This window comes from Lissotriton helveticus, chromosome 5_1 (genome assembly GCF_964261635.1).
Source record: "Lissotriton helveticus chromosome 5_1, aLisHel1.1, whole genome shotgun sequence".
Classification (NCBI taxonomy): domain Eukaryota; kingdom Metazoa; phylum Chordata; class Amphibia; order Caudata; family Salamandridae; genus Lissotriton; species Lissotriton helveticus.
Window position 1 is genome coordinate 922,959,695 of NC_136065.1, and position 25,376 is coordinate 922,985,070.

Below are 25,376 nucleotides of genomic sequence, written 5' to 3' on the forward strand. Positions count from 1 at the left end.
CGACAGCACAACTTTAAGGTCTGGGGCACGAGGGTTCAGCAGATTGAATGTGCCGTTACAACGTGGTAAATTACTCTTTCTTTAAGATAATATCCAAGAGGGAAAATGGACAGGGTTAGAAAGACAAGCATTGCCCGCGTGGCCATCGGAGCCGCGAAAGTGAAAGTAATTGCGGCTATAAGGGTGTCCGCGAGATGGAGCCTGTGCTCGAAAGAGCGCGCCCGTGCGCGTAACCACTCGCTGGTGACCGGAGAAAGCCTTTGGTAGCTCCTCATTAAGCCAGTTACTAAATGTCTCACTAGACCAGCGCATGCGCTGGCTCTAGCGTGACCTAAAAACAAAGGGGCAATACACATCGGTATGCACCAGTGGCCATGGATGTGAGACACTGCCAACTGACCTACCGGGAGTTGATCAGTATATAGCCTCAGAAGTGTGCAAGACCCACCTGAGAAATCATTTGGAGTCGGTCAAATTACAACTTCCAAAGCGACGAATAACTAACTGCTGTTTGTCTGTTGAGAATGAAGAAAATGCACACTAGAAGGTACTGCCAAAGCGGAGTCAATAAACACTGATAAATCGAGATTTAAGCTGTTAAGGTTCTCACACTTACAAAATGTACATCCCAGTCCAGGCACACATCAGAGTAAATAAACAGTATGAATAGTATCTACACAATTTGTGCAAAATCAAATCAATGATCAATGATCAATGAAGATAATGTTGCTTTGTGTTTAATTCAGTATTCCATCCGACCAAAACAAAACCAGCCCTTCCCCTTTCCAAATGCAGGCGAAAATATTTTTTAGGGGCAGGCAGTGGTCCCAGAGACCACTGCCTGCCCTTAAAAACATGAAACAAAAACGTTTCGTTTTTCTTTATATAAGCAACCCATTTTCCTTTAGGGAAAACGGGCTGCATTAAAAACAAAACAAAAAAAAACTGCTTTATTGAAAAGCAGACCCAGACATGGTGTCTGGTGAGCCCAGCAGGCCACCATCCCTGGGAGGGCCAGCCATTCCCAATGGGTTGCAAATTGCGACTGGCTCATTAATATTGATGTGCCTTGCATTTTGCAACCCCATTGGGAATCTTAGTCAGTGTCTCTGACACAGTAGTACATCGTAAATTGTGCCTCGTAATTTGCGACTCGCAATCGAGCAGAAATTGCGAGCCGCAATTTACAATGGTCGTAGATCTTGCCCTAAAACACCTAAGCTTACTTGACATTATAGTTGGGAAATAGCATTAAAAAAAACTGAACTGTACTAAAAAAAACAAAGGTTACAGGGACGTTATGGTTAGAAAATAGTTTAAAAAAACCTTAGAAATTCACTGGAAAAAAACAAAGGTTACAAAGACCTTATAGTTAGGTTCCGATTTTACATACACAAAACCATAGAAATTCAGCAGTTATAGTTACCTGCGCTAACTAGAACTTACACCCCGCAATGCACTACTTATGACCTCACATATTACGTCTCTCATGACATGGTTAGTGATGTCACTGATAACATCTCAAATGACATAACTGATGACATCATCCAGCAAAGTAAACTTCAATATAGTTCATAAAATACCATTTACATTTTTTCAAAATAAGAAAAGGAGACCGGTGAGAGACAAAGCAGAGAGCTCACTGTAACTTTAACTACTACACTCACTTATCACCCAGGCGAGAGTTCTTTCTCTTCTGAACCACTAATCTCAACACTAATGACCAAAGTAAGACATCTAACCGTACGGGCTATTCTATCGCAAACCACACCACCATTCACCAACCTGGAATGAGGTTTTAGTACAGTCATCAGTTTTACAAAAACCACTCACAAAACACACCCACTAGTGAGGTCTTAGCAGACAGGCCACTATGTCATAAACCACTAGTAAAATTATTCTTCACCCTGGAGAAAGGTGTCAGCAGAGAGGTCAGTCTGATGCAAACTATTCTACACTGAGCCATCACCCTAGAGAGAGGTCTAAGTGAACAGATGAATGTATTGCAAACTACTACTACACTCATTCATCACAAAGGAGAGAGGTCCAAGCAAAGTGGTCAGTATGTCATAAAACATGACTATGCTCAGCCATCACTGTGGAGTGAAGTCTCATTGAACAGCTTAGACTGTTGCAAAGTACTACCATACACATAATCAGCAGGGGATATGTGTTAAACCTAGAGGTTAGTTCACTCATAAATAGAACACCCCCTTTAAAAATGTGAGTTTAGTTCAGTTGATACATATAAGAAATATTAACACTCATTAGAACTACAGAAAGAATAGTAAGTTAACGTATGTAGTAGCTCAGTATATATATCTTCAAAGTCAGAAACTTTTACAAAACACACTCACTGGATGATGTTATCAGTAATGTTATTTGAGATCTCATCAGTGATGTCACTCACCATGTCATGAGTGATGTAATATGTGAGGTCATAAGCAGTATATTAAGGAGAGGCATAAGTTATAGCTAGCTCGGGTAACTATATGTGCTGAATTTCTATGGTTTTGTGTGTATAAAATGTGAACCTAACATCCCTGTAACCGTGAAGATGTAAGTTAAAACAGCATTGTAAACAAAAAAAACACTGAAATTCACCAGTTGTAGTTATCTCAAGTAACCTTAACTTGTGTCCTAAAGTAACTATAACTCACGCCACTGCCATGCACAGTGTTGTCATCAATGGTGTCATTCCAGATTTTAACTTGTGTCCTAACATAACTATAACTCACGCCCCTGCCATGCACAGTGTTGTCATCAATGATGTAATTTAACCTTGTCTAACAATCGTATCTATAGAACTTCTCTATTGAAATATTGGGGAAATATTAAATACAATTAAATGCATTTAAAAAGAACATACACTTAAAAAATATTAATAAAATAGTTTTTTGTACAGCAACACTTGAAAGCCTAAGTTTTTAAATTATTATCCGTTCATGTACATAAAGGACTTTATATAATACATAGATATAATACAATTCTATATCTCTTAATTATTTTCCATATACATGTATATCTTTTTATGTAGTTATGCATCTACATGCTTATTACTTTACTCCCACTATATGTTAAAAAAAAACATCAACTCTCCAATTCCCTACCCTGCCTTATCCTAGACATTTTTCTGTATATCTTCTTCCGTCAAACTCGGATTCATCTCAAACCTTATTTTACTACTATGATCTCCCAAATAACACTTTCTAGACTCTTCCTCCCTCTATCCTATTCAATCCAACTAACAGACTCACATGCCCACAGCTCCAATTAACAACCTATATTTCTCTATATTAATCCACATCTAATCCACTTTATGTTCGGGAGTAGCATGCTACTCGCCGAAAAACGCTTCACTACCTTTTCAGGAGTAGTAAGAACTACATAGATCGATACAATTACAATTACCTGGTGTGGAATCCTGACAATCTTGATTTTCACAGTCATGCGGTCACCGGTGTCAATATCATGGACAGAACAAAGATCAGTCCTGGGGCCAGATGAAACTGGTCCTGGACCTGCTAGATTAGTCACTCTTTTGCCAGACTGGAGTACAAGTTGATTCTTTCCACCAAACCATCATCGTCATGTCTTCAAGTCAATGAGTTGCTCATCCTCCCTCTCTTTCTATTCAGCGATCACAAGGGTCAGTACTGTATATGCACTGCTACAGTTGGGATCCAGGCACCTGATAAAATCCTGACTGGTTGATTAAGGATTTGTGGTCATTGAGGTAGGAAACTTCAATGATGTTTCCACTACTATATAGGGTTAATTATTCTGAAAGGCCTTCAGCTTCACAGCCTCCACAACCAAAAACTCTGGCCCAGGTTTCTACTCTGCTAGGATTGATCATGATTTGATAGTACTATTGTTTAAATATATATCATTATTATTCCATCTTTTTTTTAATAATAAACAAAATGCCCTTGATCTGTTGTCACATCTTTTTATGCTCCCATTTCTTAAACAAAATATTTCATAAAAGCATTGTTTTTTTTAGGGTTTTCTTTCCACCGGAATACTGTGGTAAGATGTTTATCACTACAATTGAAAGTAATTAAGCTTCTTGCTATTTAATTGACATGGACACAAAATTATACTAGATCATGCTCCCGAGTAGAGTGCAATTTGCTAACCAACTACTAACTTCTATTAAACAATATTACTTCTGAACTGAACTCAAATCAGCAGCGAGCCGTCATTAAGGGTTGAGGGGCCTCACCCTCCTGCGTTCTGCAAAGCATGATAAATGTGAGGTTTAGCAAAGATCAATCTGACAGATACTCACCATGTCAGGTAGCCAGGCACTTTACATACAACGGCATCTGGCAGGCTGAGCCAGGCTATTCCGGGCCGAAGATTTCCTAGTCCTGACGGTGTGGCCCACTCAGCCCACCAAAGTCTTTTGCAACCCTCCCCCTCATGACGAATGAAGCGTCACCGATAGACTCAGATCTGGGTGCTTCAGGTTTAAGCCCTTAAGTGCATAGGGCTGACTGTTTATCATGACGTCTCATCACAGAGGGGGGTGGGATCAGCAACTCCCACTCATCTTATCCCACTCTGTGAAGTGGTAGGGAAGGTCCTCCTCTCATTGACTGACCAATTAGAAGATCAGCTAATGAGAGCAGGCGGCAAAATATTCAGGCGCTCCCTTCCTTTCCCGAAGCCTCAAAAACCTCCTGATGTCTTTGTGCTTCTCCCTCCCATCACCCGATGTTCCCTCAGTGGCTGGTATGTCCTTGTTGAATATTGGATGCATGTGTGTATGGATGAATGTATGTGTATGCTGTGAATGGGTCTGTAAGTGCTTGTGAATGGTGGATGTATGTGTGTGCGATTGTGAATAGATGGGTGTGTGTGTGTGCAAGAGGATGAGTGTGAGTATGTGTGTGCTTTGGTGGAAGAGAGTGTGTATGTTCCTGCCTCACCACTACTGCACATTACAGGCTGCCACTGACACAAATACTATTGTTGTAAATGTAAATTAGCAATTACAATCTTCAAAAGTTAATCATTTTCTACACTGTTAAAGCTTAGTCATCACAATCTAATTGATGCTGATATTGTATCAAGCGAGAAGGTACGAAATACAAGATGATTATTGAAAACAAACATCCCCTGCGTAATGGTTTTTGATGCATAGAGGCATATATTAGATCCTATTCCCTTAAATTTGTCTTCTGACACCCTATTGCAATTTTATTATTATTGCTGTGCCAAAGCATCATCTATAATCATAATTAGACATTAGATGTGTGTTTCTTAGCCTCGCTTTCAATGGCAAATGTTTGAAGAAAGACATGTGACACATTCAATACCATGTGTAATAAATCCAAATATGTTATTTCACCATTAATTAACCCGGCACAAAGCATTTCAACTGCTTCTCATTCGTCACTCTAGCAGTAAAGTGTTCTGGAAAACAATAGTTATCCCAAAGCAGCATATAAAACAAGATATTTCAACTCCCATAGCAATTTTAAGTTCAATATAATATATAAAAATAGGTGAAAGTTCCAACAGCCAGAAGGAAAAGTTATAAAAAGCAGCATCAAGTTATATATTTCACCAATTCAAGTCTTTTTTCTATATTTGTTCTAAATATTTATTTGCTGTCACAGCTTAGTAGTTCATTCCATTTCTGAGTTTACTTTCAATTGCCCTTTTTACATTCTAACAACATTCTAACTTGTAGGTATTATAGTAACTAAAATATTTAAAGTCATCTAGATGTTTGCCCACATATAGTAGCAGGTTTCTCACTTGGCTAATAGAGTTAAATCATACTCTCAAGTAAATGACTATGGAAAGATATGGGTTAAAACTTATTTTGCTTTATATAAATATCTGCTGTGCATTGCAGTATTTTAAGTCACATAAAGCTGTATTGACTGTAGTGAGCAGTACAAGAATAATGGTAATGCCCTTTGATCTTAACTTAAATGAATGATGTCCGCATGCATGCCCCCACCCTCAAGACTGGACATTCGCCTTCAGTTTACACAGTAATACATAGTTCAATTATATTTGGCTTGAAAAAGGATCTACTGTTCAAAGACACAATCCAAGGGCATTAGACACACCCGCAATGTATTCACTGGTAACTTAGCAAGCAGTGTGGGTAACTTCATAGTTGTATTCTCTTTATTATATGTCAACTAACAACATGTCTTCAAATTCAGTTACGTAAGAACTCACTCTCCTTTATATAAAGGATAATTATAGCACAGGTATAATGAGAAAAAGAACCCTGGACAAAAACAAGTGAATATGGAGACACAAAACAGAAAGGGGACCCTACTAAACTGATATCGACCACATAAGACAGTGCATACTACACACGTGCCTACAGTAGACACCAACTCTTTACCACACACCCTCACACCGTGCTAGGACTGGGGACAGCCACAGTGATAAGACAAAACATTAATACCCTCCAACTATGAAGGTTTCAACCCTCAGAATCAGGTCAGACCCTCTCACATAATATCACACAAGCCTACCTTTCAACGTATGAAACAAGCAACACCTACCATATACAACAAACTACAAGCCACATACTTGGTACCCTTCCCAAGAATCAAGCTCACTCTCAAGCAACTGAAGACAACACACATTTCCACCTTATCTGATCCTACAACCTAATCCAAATTCCTAACTCACCCACCTTCAAACAGTGCAACCAATGCACATCTCATAAACACAGTTAAACCTGGATCTACAGAAAGCACGGAGCTGTTTGACACTCACACCCTCTTTACCACCTACAGCAATAAGGGGTGAAAGCAATGACTTTAGTGTGAAAAAACAAGTCAATTTAAACAAGTAATCTCTAGTGGTTTAAAAAAAATGACTAAAGCCTAGAAACGGCACACCAAAGAGATAAAATAACTACACGACTTCTGATATTTATCAGCTGTATTTAACATTCACTTATAATATTTGACAATATTCCGGTGCTGTTATAACGCATGTTTAAAGACTTTACGTTAAGGACAACAAGGGGCCCCAAGTGAATTAGCATCGGACCTCGGGGAGCATATTTTGTGAAACAACAACGGTCCATGCAAAAGAATTATATGCAAAGCAATGAATATAGACTAAATCAGTTCTATATTTGGGGCGACATGTCCAGCCGGACAGAGGTCTTCAATTTTTTACTCAATTGAAATATTTCATACACAGGAATACCTTCAACAAATCACCAGTGTGGGGCACAAGCCTGTACCCAAACACAAAGACGGTTCAGTCGGTAGTGGAATCTGTAAACCAGGAAACAGATTCCACTACCGACTGAACCGGTCTTCTCCTGGTACCGCGGATTTTAATCAATGAAGCGCGGCCCACCTCAATAGCGCCCGATTCTGGGCTGCTTCCCCAGGCTATCAATTTCTTAGCCCTTGCCCGTGCCGATCGGGGTAACCTTTTTCCTTCCCCCCCCCGGCATTAGAGGCTTATAATGTTAAAGGCAAATATAAATGTCCTGATGATGGTCCCCATGACTGAGTAGTGGGACCGAAACGCCGTCGACTCATTGTACACCATATACAAATGCTTGATTTATATGTTATATGTAATGGTGTTTAACTGATATTTCTGTACACTTAATACTTTACAGAAATCGCTGCTTTTGCCTTGAAAAGCCGTGCTCTTTTCCTCTGTTTACCTTTTGTACTGATCTGACTGTGTTTGGGTACAGGCTTGTGCCCCACACTGGTGATTTGTTAAAGGTATTCCTGTGTATGAAATATTTCAATTGAGTAAAAAATTGAAGACCTCTGTCCGGCTGGACATGTCGCCCCAAATATAGAACTGATTCAGTCTATATTCATTGCTTTGCATATAATTCTTTTGCATGGACCGTTGTTGTCTCACAAAATAAAGACTTTACAACACACAATTTATTATGTACTACATTTGATGTATTGGAATATATTCATTCTAGATATGTATCTATGAAAGATTAATAAGTCATACTTGGATTGATTCTTGCTAGAGACAGGCAGAACTGGCGAGGAAGCAGGCCGGATGGGTGCTGATGTCCCAGATGCCATATTTGGAGATCCTGTTGTACCCACGGAATGAGCCCTTCGAGATGGTATTGTATAATAATTGGGAGCACTGCTGATCACACTTTGATCTGCAAATAAATATAAACATTACCATAAAATCTTAAGCAAAATGGACTATAAATATATAACTATTCATAGACAGGCAGGTAAAAATAATTAATCCATATGTAGATGTCAGAAAGTAAAGATTTACATAACATACTGTCACACAAAAAAGCATACCTTTAGAATGTTAGCAAAAATATTTCTAGAAACTAAGACCAGAAAACTTAAAATTGATATCCATCTGTTACTTGAAATAAGAAAACATTTCAGAAGAATTACACTAGACAAGTATAGTGACAAGAACGTTTTCAGCACTGACATGGTTGGTAAGCTAAAAAATGTGTGGGGCAATTTACAAAAGTAGCATGTTACAATAATCGTGAATTAAGTGTACTTTACATATTAAATTATATCTCATCAAGCAATTATTGTAACCAGGCAAGGTAATGAGACCTAACTTGATAATACATAAGTTTAAAACATAAGGAGATGTCATTCACGAAAAGAAGGCACTCACATTAATATTGGTGGATGAAAAATGGCGCAATGTACGCCATGAGAAAGTAATGAGTAATAACTATCAATACATTGAAATAGGTAAAAATCAGTAAGGATCTGATTCCAACATATTTTTCCAAAAGACACAACCTCGCCCACCACCTACCCTTTGGAAATGTGGTTGACTGCAATTCCTTCACACAAGGTAACCTACATTAACTCTTTCAAGTTACACTTTTAATTTCGGGTTAAGATAACCATATATGTTGGAAAATTTAGATGCTTTTCCTTAAATTTAAGGCCTTGGGGGTGGGTCCCAATAATGAAATTACAGCAGCTATCACATCATATATATTTTTTTAAGAATAGCCAGTGTGAACATTTGATGAGCTTTACAATGACCGGCAAATCCCACTGTTTTGCCTTAACTGTACCTAACAGATCAGTTTCAATAAAAGTTTGTTCTGTACCTTATGCAAATATTCACAGAATACCCATATATTGAGCGTGTATTCTCCATACTCATGTGTATTTTACACATGCACGCCTCAGATATACACCCTTGTGCTATAGGCACCATCATCAGAGGCTTCATGGTGTGAAATACACGGGCGTGTTTCATTGCAGTTTTGAGCCGTGTGTTTATACATGACCAATACTGTGTGTTGGTGACATGAATATTTGATTAGCATGTATTCTGAAGAGTTGATGTGCCACTTGTATTTGTATTTTGTGGTCCTAGATGGTGGCACTGACTGTGAAATGTCTGTTGTACAACCCATATGTCATGTAAAACTGCTATTTGCATTATTTTGTACTGGGTGTCTTAGACTCAATTATTTTGTTTTATATAGATTTATGGTGCATGTGATACTGATATTCGCGACATTTCAGCGAAACATATGATATGTTGTGAATTGAAACAAATAAGAACAGGGTGCATAAACAACTTTTCCCGACGTAAGAAACTTCTAAGTACGCCTTTTGCTTCGCAAACCAGCTGCCTTACAGAAACAAAGGAATAGTATAGGTATCATTTTATATGCAAGCCCCTGGAAAATTAATGAATTATTGACAATGTTTTAATTAATGATTCCATTTGATTTTATGTAATGTCATTCACAGCTTGACTGATGAACAGAATTACACTGCGAGTTAAAATAAGAGCCCAACTTTAAAATATACGATTGCATCACAAATGAAATTTTCTTAACAATAAACAAAATGTCTGCACATGTCATTTGAAATTCACACTCATAGTACAGTGGGTTGTTGCAGGTCAAGAAAATGTGTTGTTTTTAGATAAAAGGCGGTTGGCATCACTGTATCACCTTTAGACCGTACAGGTGCACATAGATTGGCATACCCCATTTTTTTGTAGGGCAAGACTTTCTATCTTACTATAGCATTTTCTTTCATCCTATCTTCCAATGAATTTTAGATTGTCTCCCTACGTTAGATCTCTCTTTATTGACTGCTTCTAAATTTATAATTTGTTATTTTCCATGTATTCTCAAAACACTGGATTGGTAGTCTGTGCCTTAGCTGCCTGCATGAATGATATCAATCCTAAACAAATACTGACAGAACAGAATCAGTGTGGGTATAATTGGCATACGAAGCTTTGGATTTTATGCATCTGAAAACGTAATGATTTGAACATGAATCCTGACCTAACATAAAAGGTAATTCTAGTCATATTTACAAAGGCAGTAAAGAGCATAGAGCAGGGGTTTGGTGAGAAGAGCAACTCTGCAACATGCAAAGAGGCTATATATCGAATTATAAATGAGTAACAGTGAATCACGGGATGTTTTTCATCAAGGGGTTCTGAGTCGCATTGAATCTCGAGTGGTCTACGATATCACTTAGAACTTTTTACCCATCTATAATTTTACGTTATTTATAGCCTCTAAAATCATCTTCCCCTGCTTTCAACTGCTATGCAATGGACTTCTGGGTTACCCATGAATACCATAGCCTCTTCTCCTTGCCCCAAATGTGAAAAATAAATACCTTACCACTCCTTTCCAATCCAAGTGGCCTGAAATTCCTTTTTTTTTTTATTTTTATTTTTTATTTAAATCTGTTTTATTGACACACTTGGCATACAGTTACATTTCTTGTGTGCATAATTCAAAGGGAAAACAACAATTGGAGCAGTTCGTACACCATCAATGCGAATGTTGGCGACAGTTGAAAGTTGATAAATGCGCTTGTTGTTAAAGAACTGCATACGTTGTCATGGGGTGGTCACTGCATTCACCAGACCATTCGCTTCACTGCTATCGTACTGCGCAGTGCGCCCCGCCTGCCTTTCTCTAGTGCCTGACCTCTCCTGCCGGGGCGGGTAGCTTGATGGCCAGCCGCACCCTTGGCGTTCGTAGCTCGCTAGCAAGTGACATTGCTCGATGCCCCTCAGTGGTGGGAATAACCCGCTGGGCTAGGTTCCGGGCGGCTTGTATGTGTGCTGTGGTCTGCTAGGAGGTTCGGTGGTGTGCCTCCGTGTGGTGGATGGTTGCGGCAGTGTTTTGTGAGTGTGCTGCTCCCCTGTGTTTCGCCGCCGTGTATCAGAAGTGGGAAGTGTGCGTGGGGGAGGCAGAACCAGCGCGGACAACTGGGGGGCGTCCTTGCTGTAGATGCCACCAATTCGAACTGGGGAAAACCAGGAGAATGGGGGAGGGCGTAAAGATTCCGTTCTCGGGGTAAGGAGGGGGGGGTGCTGCAGTGCGGGTCCTGTCTGGGTAGTTTCGGGTGTAATGGTCTCGCAGGGTGCTGGCCTCGAGTGTGCTCGGGGAGGAGGTCCTAGCGGTGTGCGGTTGTTCCTGGTCTCGGGTGGGGGCATATTGGTGGGGTCGACTGTGTATGTGGGCTCCGCCAACCAGCGGGGGGGGGGGGTGGGGGGGGGTGGGGCAAGGCGGGATGGGCAGAGATGTTGGGGGGGGGGAGGGGAGTGGAAAAGAGAAAGAGAGGGGGGGGGGGGGGAAGGCCATGGGGGCGAGTAATTGACCGCATGGGCAGCGTGTCATGCCCGTATGTGTGTGGTTCCCGATTCTTCCCTTTCCCACTACGCAGCCTGTGATCCAGTCATGCCTCCCTTGCTCCACTGGGGAGGAGTCATCTCCTTATGACATCCCTCGGCCGTGGCAGGCCCTGGTGAACTCTTTCAGGAAGCCCTCCCATGTTTCAGCTATCGGTATGGCCCTCCGCCCCGCCGTCTCCTCCCTACGTAGCACCGAGCCCTCTGCGGTTGCCCAGTAGATGAGGGAGGCACTCCAGTGTTTCGTCAGGGGTGGTTCCGCGGCCTTCCAGCGACGGGTTATGAGCCTTTTGGCGGTTATCAGCCCCAGATCCCAGAACCTCATATGTGCCTTGTTGTGTTTCGTTCTGGCTAGGAGCCCCAGCACACAGGTGTCCCAGTTGTGACGTTGGCCCAGCGCCGTCCCTTTTGTAAGCAGCGTGTTGACATCCTGCCAGTACGTCCGTAGCTTGGGACATGCCCACAGCATATGTAGGAGATCCGCGTTCAGTAGTGCGCATCGCGGGCATTTGGAGGTATCCAAACCAAAGTAGCGGTTAATCTTGTCCGGGGACAGGTATGCTCTGTGCATGATATAGAACTGTATGAGTCTGAATCTCGAATTGCGGGGAACGTGTTGCGGTCCCTCCAGGATCCTCTCCCAGTCTTTATCCGACCAGTCCCTCCCTCTGTCTGTGGTCCACCTGTCCCTGAGCGACTGAAGGGAGGTCGCTGTGTGGGATCTCAGCGCCTGTGTTAGCCAGTGCACCACGTGCGAACCCGCCCCCATTACGTGTAGGTATTGTACTAATAGGTGCGTCTCGGGTTCCACTGACATATCGCCCCAGTGTTCCGTTAGGACCCGCAGCATTGATGTGTGCAGCAGGAATTGTCCCGCTGGCAGACCTGGATTCTCCACTAGTCCCTCGAACCGTACCAGGGCTCCGTCGTCATATAAGTCCGCCAGAGTCTCAAGCCCCACTAGCGCCCAGTCTTGCAGGCGTGCTGCAGTCACCACTCCCCCGGGCCTCGGCAGACCCTCAAGTGGTATGGCCGGAGCGTAGGGGGTAGTGTCCTTGGTCAATCGCAGTGCTCGCCTGTAGCATCTCAGCGCTACTGCCAGGTGTAGTTGCGTCTCGCGTGTCGCTCGTCTGAGGGGGTGGAACAGTGCGAGAGCCGCCGCGTGGGTCAGTGCTGGGACTGTTGAGGCGGTGTCATTTAGGTTCCTACCCGCCAACCAAGCCACCACCCATTGGAGCTGCGCGGCAAGGTAGTAGTGCTCCTGGTTCGGGACTGCGAGCCCCCCCGAGGATGTCGGGGCATACAGTTTCTTCAGGGCCACTCTCGGTCTCCCCGCATTCCAGATTAGTGTACGTGTCAGGGTCTCCAAGTCTCGAAAGACCCGAGCTGGGACATACACCGGTATGTTTGAAAAATAGTACAGGAGTCTGGGTAGGACTATCATTTTGGTCAGGGTAATTCTGGCTGGGACATTGAGCGGGAGTGTGCCCCAGAATTGGATCTGGGCTCGCAAGGAATTTATGGCTCGAATCAAGTTGCCATCCAGTATATCTGCTGCGTTCCTATATACGTGGATGCCCAGGTACTTGAAGGTACCGGCATACCATGTCAGCGTTGCGTCTCCTAGTTGTACTGCGCAGTCCTGCATGTCCGGGTGAAAGGGGAAGACCCCAGATTTGCTCCAGTTGACCCTCAGTCCCGAGTGTGTTGTGAATTCACGGAGGGCGTCGGTGAGTCCCGGGGGTATCCGTGTCAGGTCTCTGACGTAGAGGAGTAGGTCATCAGCATACAGCGAGACCGCGTGTATCCCATCTATCAACGGGATGCCCCATTCGGCGCCTTGCATCCTCAGCACCTCAGCCAGTGGTTCCATGGCCAACGAGAAGAGTAGAGGCGATAACGGGCAGCCTTGCCGTGTGCCCCGCCCCACCCGTATGGCCTCCGATATCAGACCCCCTATCCGGACCCTGACGGTTGGTGTTTGGTATAGGAGTCCCACCATGTCCAGGTATGCGTCGCCCAGGCCAAACCTCTGCATAACTGCCCTAAGAAACGGCCACTCCACCGAATCAAATGCCTTCTCCAGGTCTAATACTATGCAACCCGATCGTGGCCATGGGCCTCTCGCGTACTCCTGTACTCTGAACAGCCGGCGGATGTTGTGTGATGTGCTGCGTGTGGGCACGAACCCGTTCTGGTCTGGGTGGACCAGGGTAGGTGTGTATTGGGCCAATCTCCTCGCCAGTGTAGAGGCTAGTATTTTGTAGTCTGTGTTTAAGAGGGCTAGGGGTCTATATGAGCCCACAAGCGTCTCTTCTCTACCTGGCTTCAGGAGGGAGACCAGGGTAGCTTCACTCAGAGACGGTGGCAGGGAGGAGTCCTCCAGAGCCGTCTCGTACAGTTTTACGAGTTCAGGGATCAGGAGGTCCTGGTATGCTTTATAGAACTCCGCCGGGAGTCCGTCGGGGCCAGGGGACTTTCCGTTGGAGAGCGCCGCTATGACTTCCCGGAGCTCCTCGGGGGATAAGGGTGCCGCTAGGTCAGCGCGTTGGGCATCGGTAAGTGTCGGCAGCAGTACCTGGTCAAGATAGTCCTCCATATCCGGGGCGGGTGTGGGTAGGCAAGAGCGATACAGTGTTTTGTAGTGTGCGGTGAATGCTCCGTGGATCTCTGCCTGTGTGTGTAAGGGCACCCCGTTCATGTCTATTACTTTCGTGACTGGCTTCGTCCGGTCTTCTCTATTGATGAGCCACGACAGCAGTTTACCAGGCTTGTCCCCCCTATCGTGTGTGCGCGCCGCATGAGCCGCGAAATTCAGACATCTGAGCCTCTCCATCAGTTTTTCGTGTGTCGCCTGCGCTGCCTGAAGCCCAGTGTCGTGTCTTCCCACCGAGTCCCGTTCGTGTCGGCCCAATTCCTCCTCTACCCTGTGTAAGTCCCTCTCCACCTGCCGTTTGAGGTTCCCCTGTGTTCCCATGCACTGTCCCCTAATGACCACCTTGAACGCCTCCCATTCCATCTGTAGTGAGGTGGCCGTGCCCGCATTGTCCTCAAAGTAGTGTACAATGTGTGCGAACAATGAGTTCCGGAAGGGCGCGTCTAGCAGGAGGTCCGGCTGCAGCCTCCAGGTGGGGACAGGGGGGCGAGTGTTCGCCCATGAAACCGTTAACATGTGTGGGTTATGGTCGGAATGTGTCCTGCCCATGTAAAGCGCTTCCGTCACTAGTGGGAGTAGATCATCCGTGAGCATGAACCTGTCTAACCGGGTGTGCAGGGTGTGGGCTCCTGAGTAGTACGAGTACATCTTGGCCGTTGGGTTCCGGTGGCGCCACACATCGTGTATGTTCCAGTGTGAGGCCCAGGCTATAAGAGCTTTCATGGCACCCACCACTGGTGCGCCGGGTAGAGGTGGGAATGAGCGGTCCAGTGTGGCATCCAATACACTATTGTAATCCCCCCCCAATATCCAGGGGATCCCGTGCCAGTGCGCTAGGGTTGTGGACACCATTTCGAGATATCTCTGTTGGTCTGTGTTGGGGGCATAGAGCGACGCCACCACCAGTGGCCGGCCATCCAGGCGTCCCTTCACCGCTACCAACCTCCCCTCCGTGTCTATGTGTGAGTCCTCAACTTCAAATGGGAGCCCTGGTCTTACCCATATCAATGCTCCCCTGGCGTAGGAGGAGAACCCGGTCGCATAGATCTGACCTCGCCACCGTCTGCGCAGGGTATGTACCTCTGGGGTCGTCAAGTGTGTCTCCTGTAGGAGCGCTATCTGCACCTTATGCCTCTTCAAGTATGAATAAATCATGTACCTGCGTGCGGGTGTATGTATTCCGCGTACATTCCAGGTACACAGTTTGACATCAGCCATCAGCGTTCAACAAGGCAGTCACACCCGTTCTCTCCCCCGTCTCAGGCACCCTCTCCATGGGGCTCCCCACATCCAGTTTCAGAGCACCCCCACCCTTGTCTGGGCAACCCCTGAAGTAGTCCAGCGAGCACTCCTGTGGGCCATGCATGCAGCGTTTCACAATAGGGAAAGGGGGGGGTAAACATTAACTGGGGATAACACCATCGGGTCGGTTGCCAAACGGGCAGCCGTCCAAACATTCCGCAAAAAGAGCGAACAATCCATTCTGGGGGGTTGCTGTCCATCACGCAGTGCAAGCAGCTAGTGAGTGTCTGTTGAGCGTGCAGGCGTGAGTGCCCCCCCAGGGGGGTGTAAGTATAGGCTCGGGTGGCCAACAGGTTGGCCCATCGTCTTCCGGAGCAGTGTGTTTGTAACGACCCGGGGCCGCTACCCTGGCCAAGTTTGTAGCAATTAACCATCGCCCACCCATGTGGACCCTGTGGTGTGATGGCCCATGCGGTGCGGGTGTCTTGGGGTGTCTGCACCACAGTCTGTAATTGCGGGCGGGGCTTCATTTCAACTTACTGCATATTCAGTGTCCGTCTCCGCCAGGCAGCATCGTGTCCATGTTTCCACCGCTGGGTGCCCCATATTGCGGCTCTTCCTCAGCCGTATAAGTCCGACGTTTGTGGGGTGACGTCTGGTAGCCCACCCGAGAGTTGCGAGTCTGGGAGACCATATATCGCCTCCTCGTCGCTCGGCGACATCCTAGGGCTGGTGGCGGGCGGGGAACGTTGTGGTGGGGAGCCGCTGAGTTCCGAGACCATCCGTAGGGCTTCCCGTTGTTCCCTGCGTACCTCCTCTTCCGGCGGGCTCGCGCCGTGTTGGCTGCTGCTGGCCGTGGGGGAGGGTGACCTGGCGCCGCGTCTTCTCTTGGATCTCCTGCGTCTCCTAGGCCTGTCCGTGTGTCCAGGCCTCCCCGTGCTTTTGTCCGTCCCATTGTCCAGCCAGGCTTCCACGTCTTCCGAGGAGTCAAAGAAGTGCGTCTTCTCATTCGCAATCACTCTGAGCCTCGCCGGGAAGAGGAGGGAGTACGTAAGCCCCAATTGTCGTAGCCTTCGCTTTACCATTAGGAATGAGTGCCTCTGGCGCTGCACCTGGATTGTATAGTCTGGGAAGAACATTATGTTTGCATTTTCAACTTGGATGGTGCCCAGTTTTCGAGTTTCTCGCAGCACAGTGTCTCGGTCCCTATAGTTCAGAATACGGATCAGGAAGGGGCGTGGGTTTGAGCCGGTGCGAAGGGGCCTGGTCGGGACCCTGTGTGCCCGTTCCACCACGAAGTATGGCGAGAGGGTGCCTTCGGGTAACAGGGCGCGTAGCCAGTCCTCTACGTGGGCGGTTGGATCCTTGCCTTCCCACTTTTCTGGCAAGCCCACTATTCGGACGTTGTTGCGTCTCGCCCGCCCTTCTGCATCCTCTGCCCTGTCCTCCAGGAACTCCACCCTGTTGAGAAGGTCTTTAATTTGTTTGTCCGACTGGGTGACACGAGGTTCCATACCCGTCACTGTGGTTTCCAGGGTTTTGGTGCGCTCGGCCAGTTTCTTATGGTCCTCCTTCAAGTGCGTGAGGTCTATGGCGACTCCGTCTATCTTCGTCTCCAGCGACGTCCGGGTGGATTGGATGGAATTTTCCAGGCGTTCCATGGCCGCCAGCACCGAGTCCAGTCTGGCCGCCACCGGGTCCGCGTCCGTCTGCTTCAGCGATTTGTCCATTTTGCCCTTTTGGGATGTGCTCCCCGTTCCTGTGCGTTTCCCGGCACCCCCAGACATGAGAGGGAGCTGGTTCTCGGAGGGTTCGGATGGGGCGGTGATCCTTGGTCACGGCGGGGGTCAGAGCCGCTGGATGAGGTTGCGGCGATGTTTCCGGGGCTGGCTGTGCGATCGAGCCGTCTAAGGCTCAGCGTGTGTCGGCGGTGGTCGTTATTCCGCTCTGCACGGTCTCAGGCTCTGGCAGTGGATTGTGTTGCACCCCTCCCGCAGTTGGGCGCGTTCCGGGCTCCTTGCTTACCCCTTGCTGTGTCCAGCTGCGCCGCGATCTCTAGGGCGCCTGTGTCGTGTTTAGCGCGTAGCTGGTGGTGTCCCCCCACGGCGCCTGCCACACTCAGCAGCCCTCACCGTCCGGTGCGTGCGGTCAGTGACAGTGCCCTTCGGTCGTCCTCAGCTGCAGTGGGCGTCGTGGGTAGTCGGGCCCCGTGTCCTGTGAGCGGCCAACGGCTCCCTCCGGCGTCACCCCTCGGTCACCTTGTGCTGTGGGTCGCGAGTGTGGTCCGCTGGGCGCCCTGGTGGGTGACTCTCAGGTGGCAGTGTGGCAGGTCTGGTTTGTGTCGCCTCGTGGGTCTGGGCCTGTAGACTCCGCTATGTATGGCGCGGTGAGCCCACGCTCTGTGCCCGCTGGGCAGGTACTGCTGGGGGTGCTAGGCGCCGCAAGCTCACGTTCATTGCCCGTCGGGCAGTTGGTGCATCTCGCGCCGCGGCACTCACCACCCAAGGCCACAGCAGGTGGCGTCGGGGAGCTGTCCTCTGACTCGGGGGCGTCCTGCTGGCGATCCGACTGTTCCCGGGTTGATAATTGCAGCGTTGACCCGCTCCTCGGGCGTGGGCCGAGTGGGGGATGGGCTCCTCCTCGTGGTCAGGCCCGTCGCCGCAGTCCGGATGGCGGCCCCGGTAGACCGCTGTTGCGCCACTTCTCAGCCCTCCGTGTGTTACTTATCGGGACGCCTCCGCCTCCGATGGCCCGCCGAGAGGTTTGTTCGCTCCTGCGTGCCTCAGAGCCGCCGCCTCAGCTCGCGTCTCTCCGGCGCTCCGTCAGTGCGGCCTTCGCTTCCGTTCCCTGCACCGGGCTTGCCTGGCGGGCCTCGCCGGGCTCGCGATCACTTCCCCCGGCGACGGCGGCCTCACCGGTGCCGGTGCGGACCCGGGGCTCGCTGGACCGTGAGAGTTGGTCCGGTGCCGGGTCCGCTCTAGTTGTCCACTCGCCGCAAGTTTGGGCCACCTATGTGGGGGTTACACAGGATAATTTAACCCCTGAGTGTGGGAGCACTCCGGAGCTCCGCTAATGCGCAGCCAGTCTCGCTGCGCGCGTAGCCACGCCCCCCTGAAATTCCTTTATGACGTACAAACAGCAGGTAACTGGTTAAATATTAGCCTTAGAATCTGGTGTCCACACTGATAGCTTTCAGTGAGAGCCATACTTAACATACATAATTATACAAGGGTAATAGCGAATTACGAGTGGTTCTGAATGACATCAGGTAGACACTAAGAGCAAAGCTAGAGTTGTCTAAGTCACTCAGAACACCATAGAGAAAAACAGACACGTAATTCACTTTTAACTCATCTATAATTGTATGTTATGTATGTCCCCAAGATCACCTGCCCCTGCTTTCAACACCTACGAAGGGGCACAGGAGTAATGGGGCACCCATACATAACATGGCCTCTACTCCCTGACCCAAGTGTGGAAAATAACTGTTTTCCCTGCCACCCTTAACCAGACCCCAGCACTTTCCCTGCTTCACCTCCCCCTGCTGCAGCTGTGTTTTCTGCTTTCAGTCAAAGCAGACAAACAGTGCTATGCTGACAGGCTCTCAGAGAACTCGGACAGCTTGGCCTGGAAGGCCTTTATAATATACCAACAAGTACCAACAGTGCGTAAGGAGTTCTGTTAACAACTGTTGCTACTGTTGCTAAGTCAAAGCAGTGAGTTACCAGAGAGCCACACTTTAAAAAATTGAGTTATCGGCTGAGGGGGTGTAAACCCTATTCACACAAGAACCATAATCCTAGTCAGGGTGAACCACAAAAGTCAATAAGTTAATCTGTTCTTAATTTGCTGGTAGCTTGGCACAAAAGCAGTCAGGCTTAACTTAAATACACTGTGTTTAGTATTTAAGCAGCACACAAACAGTACTAAAGTGAAAACACAACACAAGAAAAATTCTAAACCATTTTAGAAAGATAGAATACTTTTTAATAAATAAAATGAGACCAAACGACCAAAATCCAATTAATAGAATCGGAGATATTCAATTTCACAGATTTAGGTAGATAAAGCACCTGAAAGCACAAAGTGTCACTCACGGTCATCTAGTCATGCTAGACCGGAGGAACGTCACAAGTTCAAGCAGATCCCGATGATGCGTGAACTAGATACGGGGACCAGGTTAGTGCTGCTGAAAAAGTTACCTTCACAAAGTCTGGTGCAAAGAGCTCTGTGGAGAAAGCCGCAAGGAGCAGGGAAAGCAATGCAGATGGTCATCGCTGTAGTGCGAAGAGTAGGCCTGGTGCTGCAGAGGGTAATTGCGGTATACGAATACAGAGAAAGTTGGCCCTCCCTGAGGTAAAGCCTCTGGACAAGGTAATAGTGGGTTTGGGGAGGTTACTAAACCAAATATTCCTTCAAAATGTCTCACCCATGCCTCTTCATCTACATGAACGTCTAATGTAGGATCACTAGTGTCTTTAAAATGTTGGGCATTCACAGTTTTCCAGAAGTCTCTGCTTCTACCTGAGATAGCTGCATGCTCGCGGTCCTGCCATGCCTGCGCCCTAAGATCTTTCTCTCTCGCCCTCCTTGCTAGTTTTTAATCTTTGCGTAACACTCAGATCAAAGAGAAGTCACTGTGATGGGTTTTTAGGGCGTTTACGAGGGCTTTTTTGCTGTGGCGGAATCAAACCATCCAGTATTAGCGATGGCATTTGGAGACTTGACCCGCGTAAGTACTACTTTTACTTTCGCCAAAAGGGCAGTGAACTGGGTAACCAAGAATAGAGGCGATGAGTTCTCTACCAGGCAGGCTAATATTTCCTCCTTTACTTGGGCTAGGATTTCAGAGCCTAGATTTACTTTTTGTACTTGTGACCACTTCAGTTGATAACCATTTTTCCTAGACAAGTTCACACCTTCTACAACCTTGTTGTGCTCTTTAGGTTTGGATAGAATACTTAAATGAATAGATAACATGGCATGGTTGCTATGGGAGGAAAATCGGTTTCTCGTATGGGCCCCTTTCCCATGTAGATGTACCGAGGCTAAAATGTAGTCTATAGTAGACTCTTGGGTGCCCCTTCTAAAAGTGGTCCCTTGCCCTCCCTCTTCTGCTTCATTTATTAAGGACAGATTCCACTTATATAACAAACTATTCAAGGTTTCGCCATATTTGTTGTGTATAAAGTGTGAGAGGAGATTACTATAAGAGTCTTACTACTCCACATACACTGTCCCATTAAACTTGCAAAGGTGAAGATTAAAATCCCCCACCCATAAAAGGTTTACATTACCCCCCTTTTTCCCTTATACAATTTCTCAATCTCCAGGGCTAGTGCGTCTACCACTAGCCTCGAGTTCCTCCAAACTCGTTATTATAAAAGTTAACAATTGTCCAAAATGTCCTGTTTCCTACTACCTATCTCAAAGATCTTAAAATGAGTATGTATGGGACCAACCTGTCTGATCTGAAGAGGTATAGTGTTTGAGATTAGTGTGAGTAAGACCCCCTTCGCCCTTCCAGAGGCTGATGGCCCCCCCTTCGCCCGTCCAGAGGCTGATATAATTGCTGGGGAATGGAAGGTGCGAAACCCAGGAAAAAAGATTGGGTCTTTAGCCCAAGTCTCCCGAAATAATAATACCTCCAAAGATTGCCACTCATTTATCCAATGGGTGTTATCTATTTTGGAAGCTAGATCTGCCACGTTCCACGATAACATATTAGGCCTAGTTCCCTCGATGTCATTCATGCAAGTTGGCAAGGTCTACACGTGTTCCTAAACACTGGGTACTGAATTAACGACTGTAGGGGCCTTCTCAGAGGGTAGTATAATAGATGGGATCCCCAGCAGACTAATCTCTGCAAGGGTCGCAGTACTTGCCCTAGTTGGAAATTTGGGAGATGGGAGATTAGTCAGTCGCGTGCCTCCAGGTTTGACATGGCAGCAAATCTATTACGTAAGCTAATCCCAGAATTTGAGAGGGGATCCTCATTCAGTCCAGTGAGTGGTGTAAATTGTCTGCCCCTGTACTCCCTTCCCCTGGTAACACCCTGGCCAGTGTAAAAGAACTCCAAGGGTAAAATAATTATCTGAGAGTTCCTAGGAGAGAAACTATAGAGATTGGCTAGAAGGGAAGCCCTGGTATACGCATTGTTAAAGTTAATTACCACACAATCACCACCAAACGATTGTCTTGAGCCACCCACCCATCCCACTCTCCTGGCCATGATGATTTTGTTAGCCAGTTACCTCCTCCCTGTCTCGTTTATATGAAGGTGACTTAACAACCAATCTAGACATGTATCCATTAATTGTCTTATAGATTCACTTTGATCTTCATGGAGGGGGGGGGGCATTTGCCAGCACCAAGACCAGTGGGGCCGCGTGCGGCGGAAGATGGAGAGGTTGTTGCAGCTGGTACTTATACGCTCCGATGGGATTCTCGGGTAGCCCTGCCTGGTGGGTAGCTCCTCTTTTTCCATCCTGGGTAGTAATGGTTGGCAAATTAAGTCCCTTTCATTCAATCCTTGGTGGATGGGGTAGCCCTTGTTATGTTAGTATTAGAAAGAGTGTTTAAGGGCTGTTCTACAGCATTGATAGTGCCGTCGGGGGGTATGGATGCTGTCAGTGTCATTATCGAGGAAAAAAGTGGCCCTCGCCCTTCGTCAATGGTGCTGATTCGGTGTTTGATGGTGCCATCATAGGAGGATTATTTGGCGGGGTCATATGGGCGAGTAATGTACAGTTCTGCCCCTAGCCAAGCTTCTATTCGAGACAATTTGGCTAAGATGGGAGCCATTATATCATTTAACCTTCTAGAGACTTCTGTCCAGAAAAGATCGGCTTGCAGTACTTGGGGCGGTGGCGTATTAAGGGACACTGTAGATACGGCTGTTTTAGAGTTCATAGTGTGAACCTTTGTTTGAGAGGTTTTAGTTTTGGGGGCACTGGTGATTTTGGTTTGTTTTGGTTTTGCACCATTAACAACATCCCCTGCTCTGGTTCACTTAGCCGGTGGAATAAGTGAAGGGTCCAGTGATGAAACATTCAAGGGGGAGTGATCTACACCCCTTTTTGGGGGAGGGGGGCCCACATTGTTCTTTTGAGGAGACTGATGAGATTAAGGGCAGTGGAGATTGTGTATATGGAAGGATGTCAGTCCCAAGGCCTGAGGACGGACCCTGTGTTAAAGGGGTCGGCTCCATGGAAAGACGTCTTTGAGTGAGCTCAATCTCATGCGAGAGAACGCTGGCTGCTCTTACTAAGGAGGAGCCCAGAGTAGTTCCAACCCCCCCTCCAAGCCTCTCTTTTGTTCCCTTTACTTTCGCCATGTGTGCTGCAGAAAAATAAATAAAGTCGACAGTACCTCAAACAGGTGCAGATGGAAAGAAGGTGGGCCCAGCCTCCTCCGGGCGTGGACGGGCCCGCCCTTGGCCCAGGCGCGTCCCGTGCCGTAGGGTGCGTTTAGCCTTTGTAGGGTGTCTGCACACTTGGGCTTCTGGAGGTTGTGGTCCTGTCCGGCGGGCAAAACATCAGGGGACCCTCACAGTTGCAGCAGCTACCAGGTGTCGCGGGCGCGTTCAGCCTTTATAGCCCATCTGCGTGCTTGGGCTTCTAGAGGTTGTGGTCCTGTCCAGCGGGCAAAACAGCAGGGGACCGACACAGCTGCAGCAGCTACCAGGCACGACAGGTCGCGTTCAGCCTTTATAGCACGTCCACGCGCTTGGGCTTCTGGAGGTTGTGGTCCTGTCTGGCGGGCAAAACAGCAGGAGACCCACACAGTTGCAGCAGCTACCAGGCACCACAGGGCGCGTTCAGCCTTTATAGCGCGTCCGCGCGCTAGGGCTTCTGGAGGTTATGGCCCTCTCCGGCGGTTAAAACAGCAGGGGACCCACACAGTTACAGCAGCTATCAGGCACCGCGGGCGCGTTTAGCCTTTATAGCGCGTCCGCGCGCTTGGGCTTCTAGAGGTTGTGGTCCTGTTCGGCGGGCAAAACAGCAGGGGACCCACACAGCTGCAGCAGCTACCAGGCACGACGGGGCGCGTTCGGCCTTTATAGCGCACCAGCGCGCTTGGGCTTCTGGAGGTTGTGGTCCTGTCTGGCGGGCAAAACAGCAGGGGACGCACACAGTTGCAGCAGCTACCAGGCGCCACAGGGCGCGTTCAGCCTTTATAGCGCGTGTGCTTGGGCTTCTGGAGGTTATGACCCTCTCCGGCGGTTAAAACAGCAGGGAACCCACACAGTTACAGCAGCAACCAGGCGCCGCAGGCGCTTTTAGCCTTTATAGTGTGTCCGCACGCTTGGGCTTCTGGAGGTTGTAGTCCTGTCCGGCAGGCAAAACAGCAGGGGACCCACACAGTTGCAGTTTGCAAGGTCAAATTGGCAGTTTAAAAATTGCACTACAGGCTGAAGTGGAAGGCCTGAGAAATATATTTGCAGGCCCCCTGGTAGCATGTGATTTACAGGCTCTGGGGACATGTAGTACCATATACTAGGGACTTATACATAAATTAAATATGCCATGAAGGTGTAATCCGATTATACTATGGTTTAAGGAGCAAGCACAGGCACTTTAGCACTGGTTAACAGTGGTAAAGTGCACAGAATCCTAAAGCCAACACAAATGAAATCAGGAAGGCGGGAGGGAGCATAATTTTTGTGGAAAGATCACACTAGGGATGACAGCTCTAACACATACATAACAAAGCAACAGACTCACTCAATCAGTATTAGGTTTGCAACAGTGAGAAAGCATGGTCTCTCACACATGCAGTCACATAACTTGTGCAATAGTGAGTGTTGGTGCTTTACAAAAGAAAGCTTGGTTTCTATAATCGTGACCTTGGGTTCTCTGATTTGTCTGCAATTGTTACTTTCCCCGTTCTAGTGCTGTAAAAGACAGACTTGGACGCAAAACTGATATTATAACACCATATCAAGGCGTCGCAGTAGGACAATGAAAACTGGAAATAATTTTTCATGATTCTATCATCTGTATCCCAGCCCTCAGATTAACCTGCCGCCTTTTCTTTGCTCTACTAGAGTATAAATGTACATACACTCAATACCAAGGAAGAGATAATGAAAAACATATCAGATAGACCCTCATTAGAACAAGTTCACCCACATCAATTTCCTCACCTGACTCTTCCTGTTCATCAATATCCGGTGGGTCCGAACCACTCCGTGAACGATACTCTTTATAACTTTTTGCTTTACGAGTCGCCATCTCATCATCAGCCGCATCTCCACTTTCACCCTAAAATTGAAGAGAACATTTAAAACGTGCAAAAGAAAAACTTTTAATTCCTAGCTCTAAAATCGACTGAAAAGACAATGACTTCCTATTCTCTAATGCAGTAATTCAGCAGAAATTCAATATTAAGCATAGTAGAAAATTAATTGTATACGAAAACATTTACCACCCTTGAAAAAAAATAAACGGTGCTCCTTGAATCGTATTAACAAAGACAATCTCAAATCAGTTTTCGAAGTCAGAATTTAACGGGCAAGAATGAACAGAAGAAAGATGAAATATCTGACATTACAAATGAAACATCTGTTAACCTCTTTCAATGAGTAAGCACTAGCAACAAAGCAAAAAAACCAACGCCATGGAAATCTGTTTACTATTGCCAGTTCAATAAAAGCACAGCAAACACTAAAAAAGAGACCGAGACATTATCAGAGTAAATGAAAATATAATAGAGCTATAATTTCAAACAAGCTCCTACAGTGGCTGCTAACTCAGTGTTAAGATCCTTGTTAGCCTACCAGAGATTTCAAAACCTACGAAAGGACGGTTCA

The 25,376-nt window shown here is 46.9% G+C and overlaps 1 protein-coding gene across 3 annotated transcripts in view; it reads right to left on the bottom strand.

The window, feature by feature from the left end:
- The window catches only part of PLCE1 (phospholipase C epsilon 1), a 1,554,148-nt gene that overhangs the window by 513,133 nt on the left and 1,015,639 nt on the right, over positions 1-25,376 (bottom strand). For all 3 annotated transcript variants that reach the window (XM_078643386.1, XM_078643388.1, XM_078643387.1), the window contains exons 10-11: positions 24,711-24,828; positions 7,987-8,149 (exon numbers count right to left, since the gene is read on the bottom strand). In XM_078643386.1, the coding sequence (XP_078499512.1) occupies positions 7,987-8,149; positions 24,711-24,828 (281 nt within the window). The remainder of the gene's footprint in view (positions 1-7,986; positions 8,150-24,710; positions 24,829-25,376) is intronic.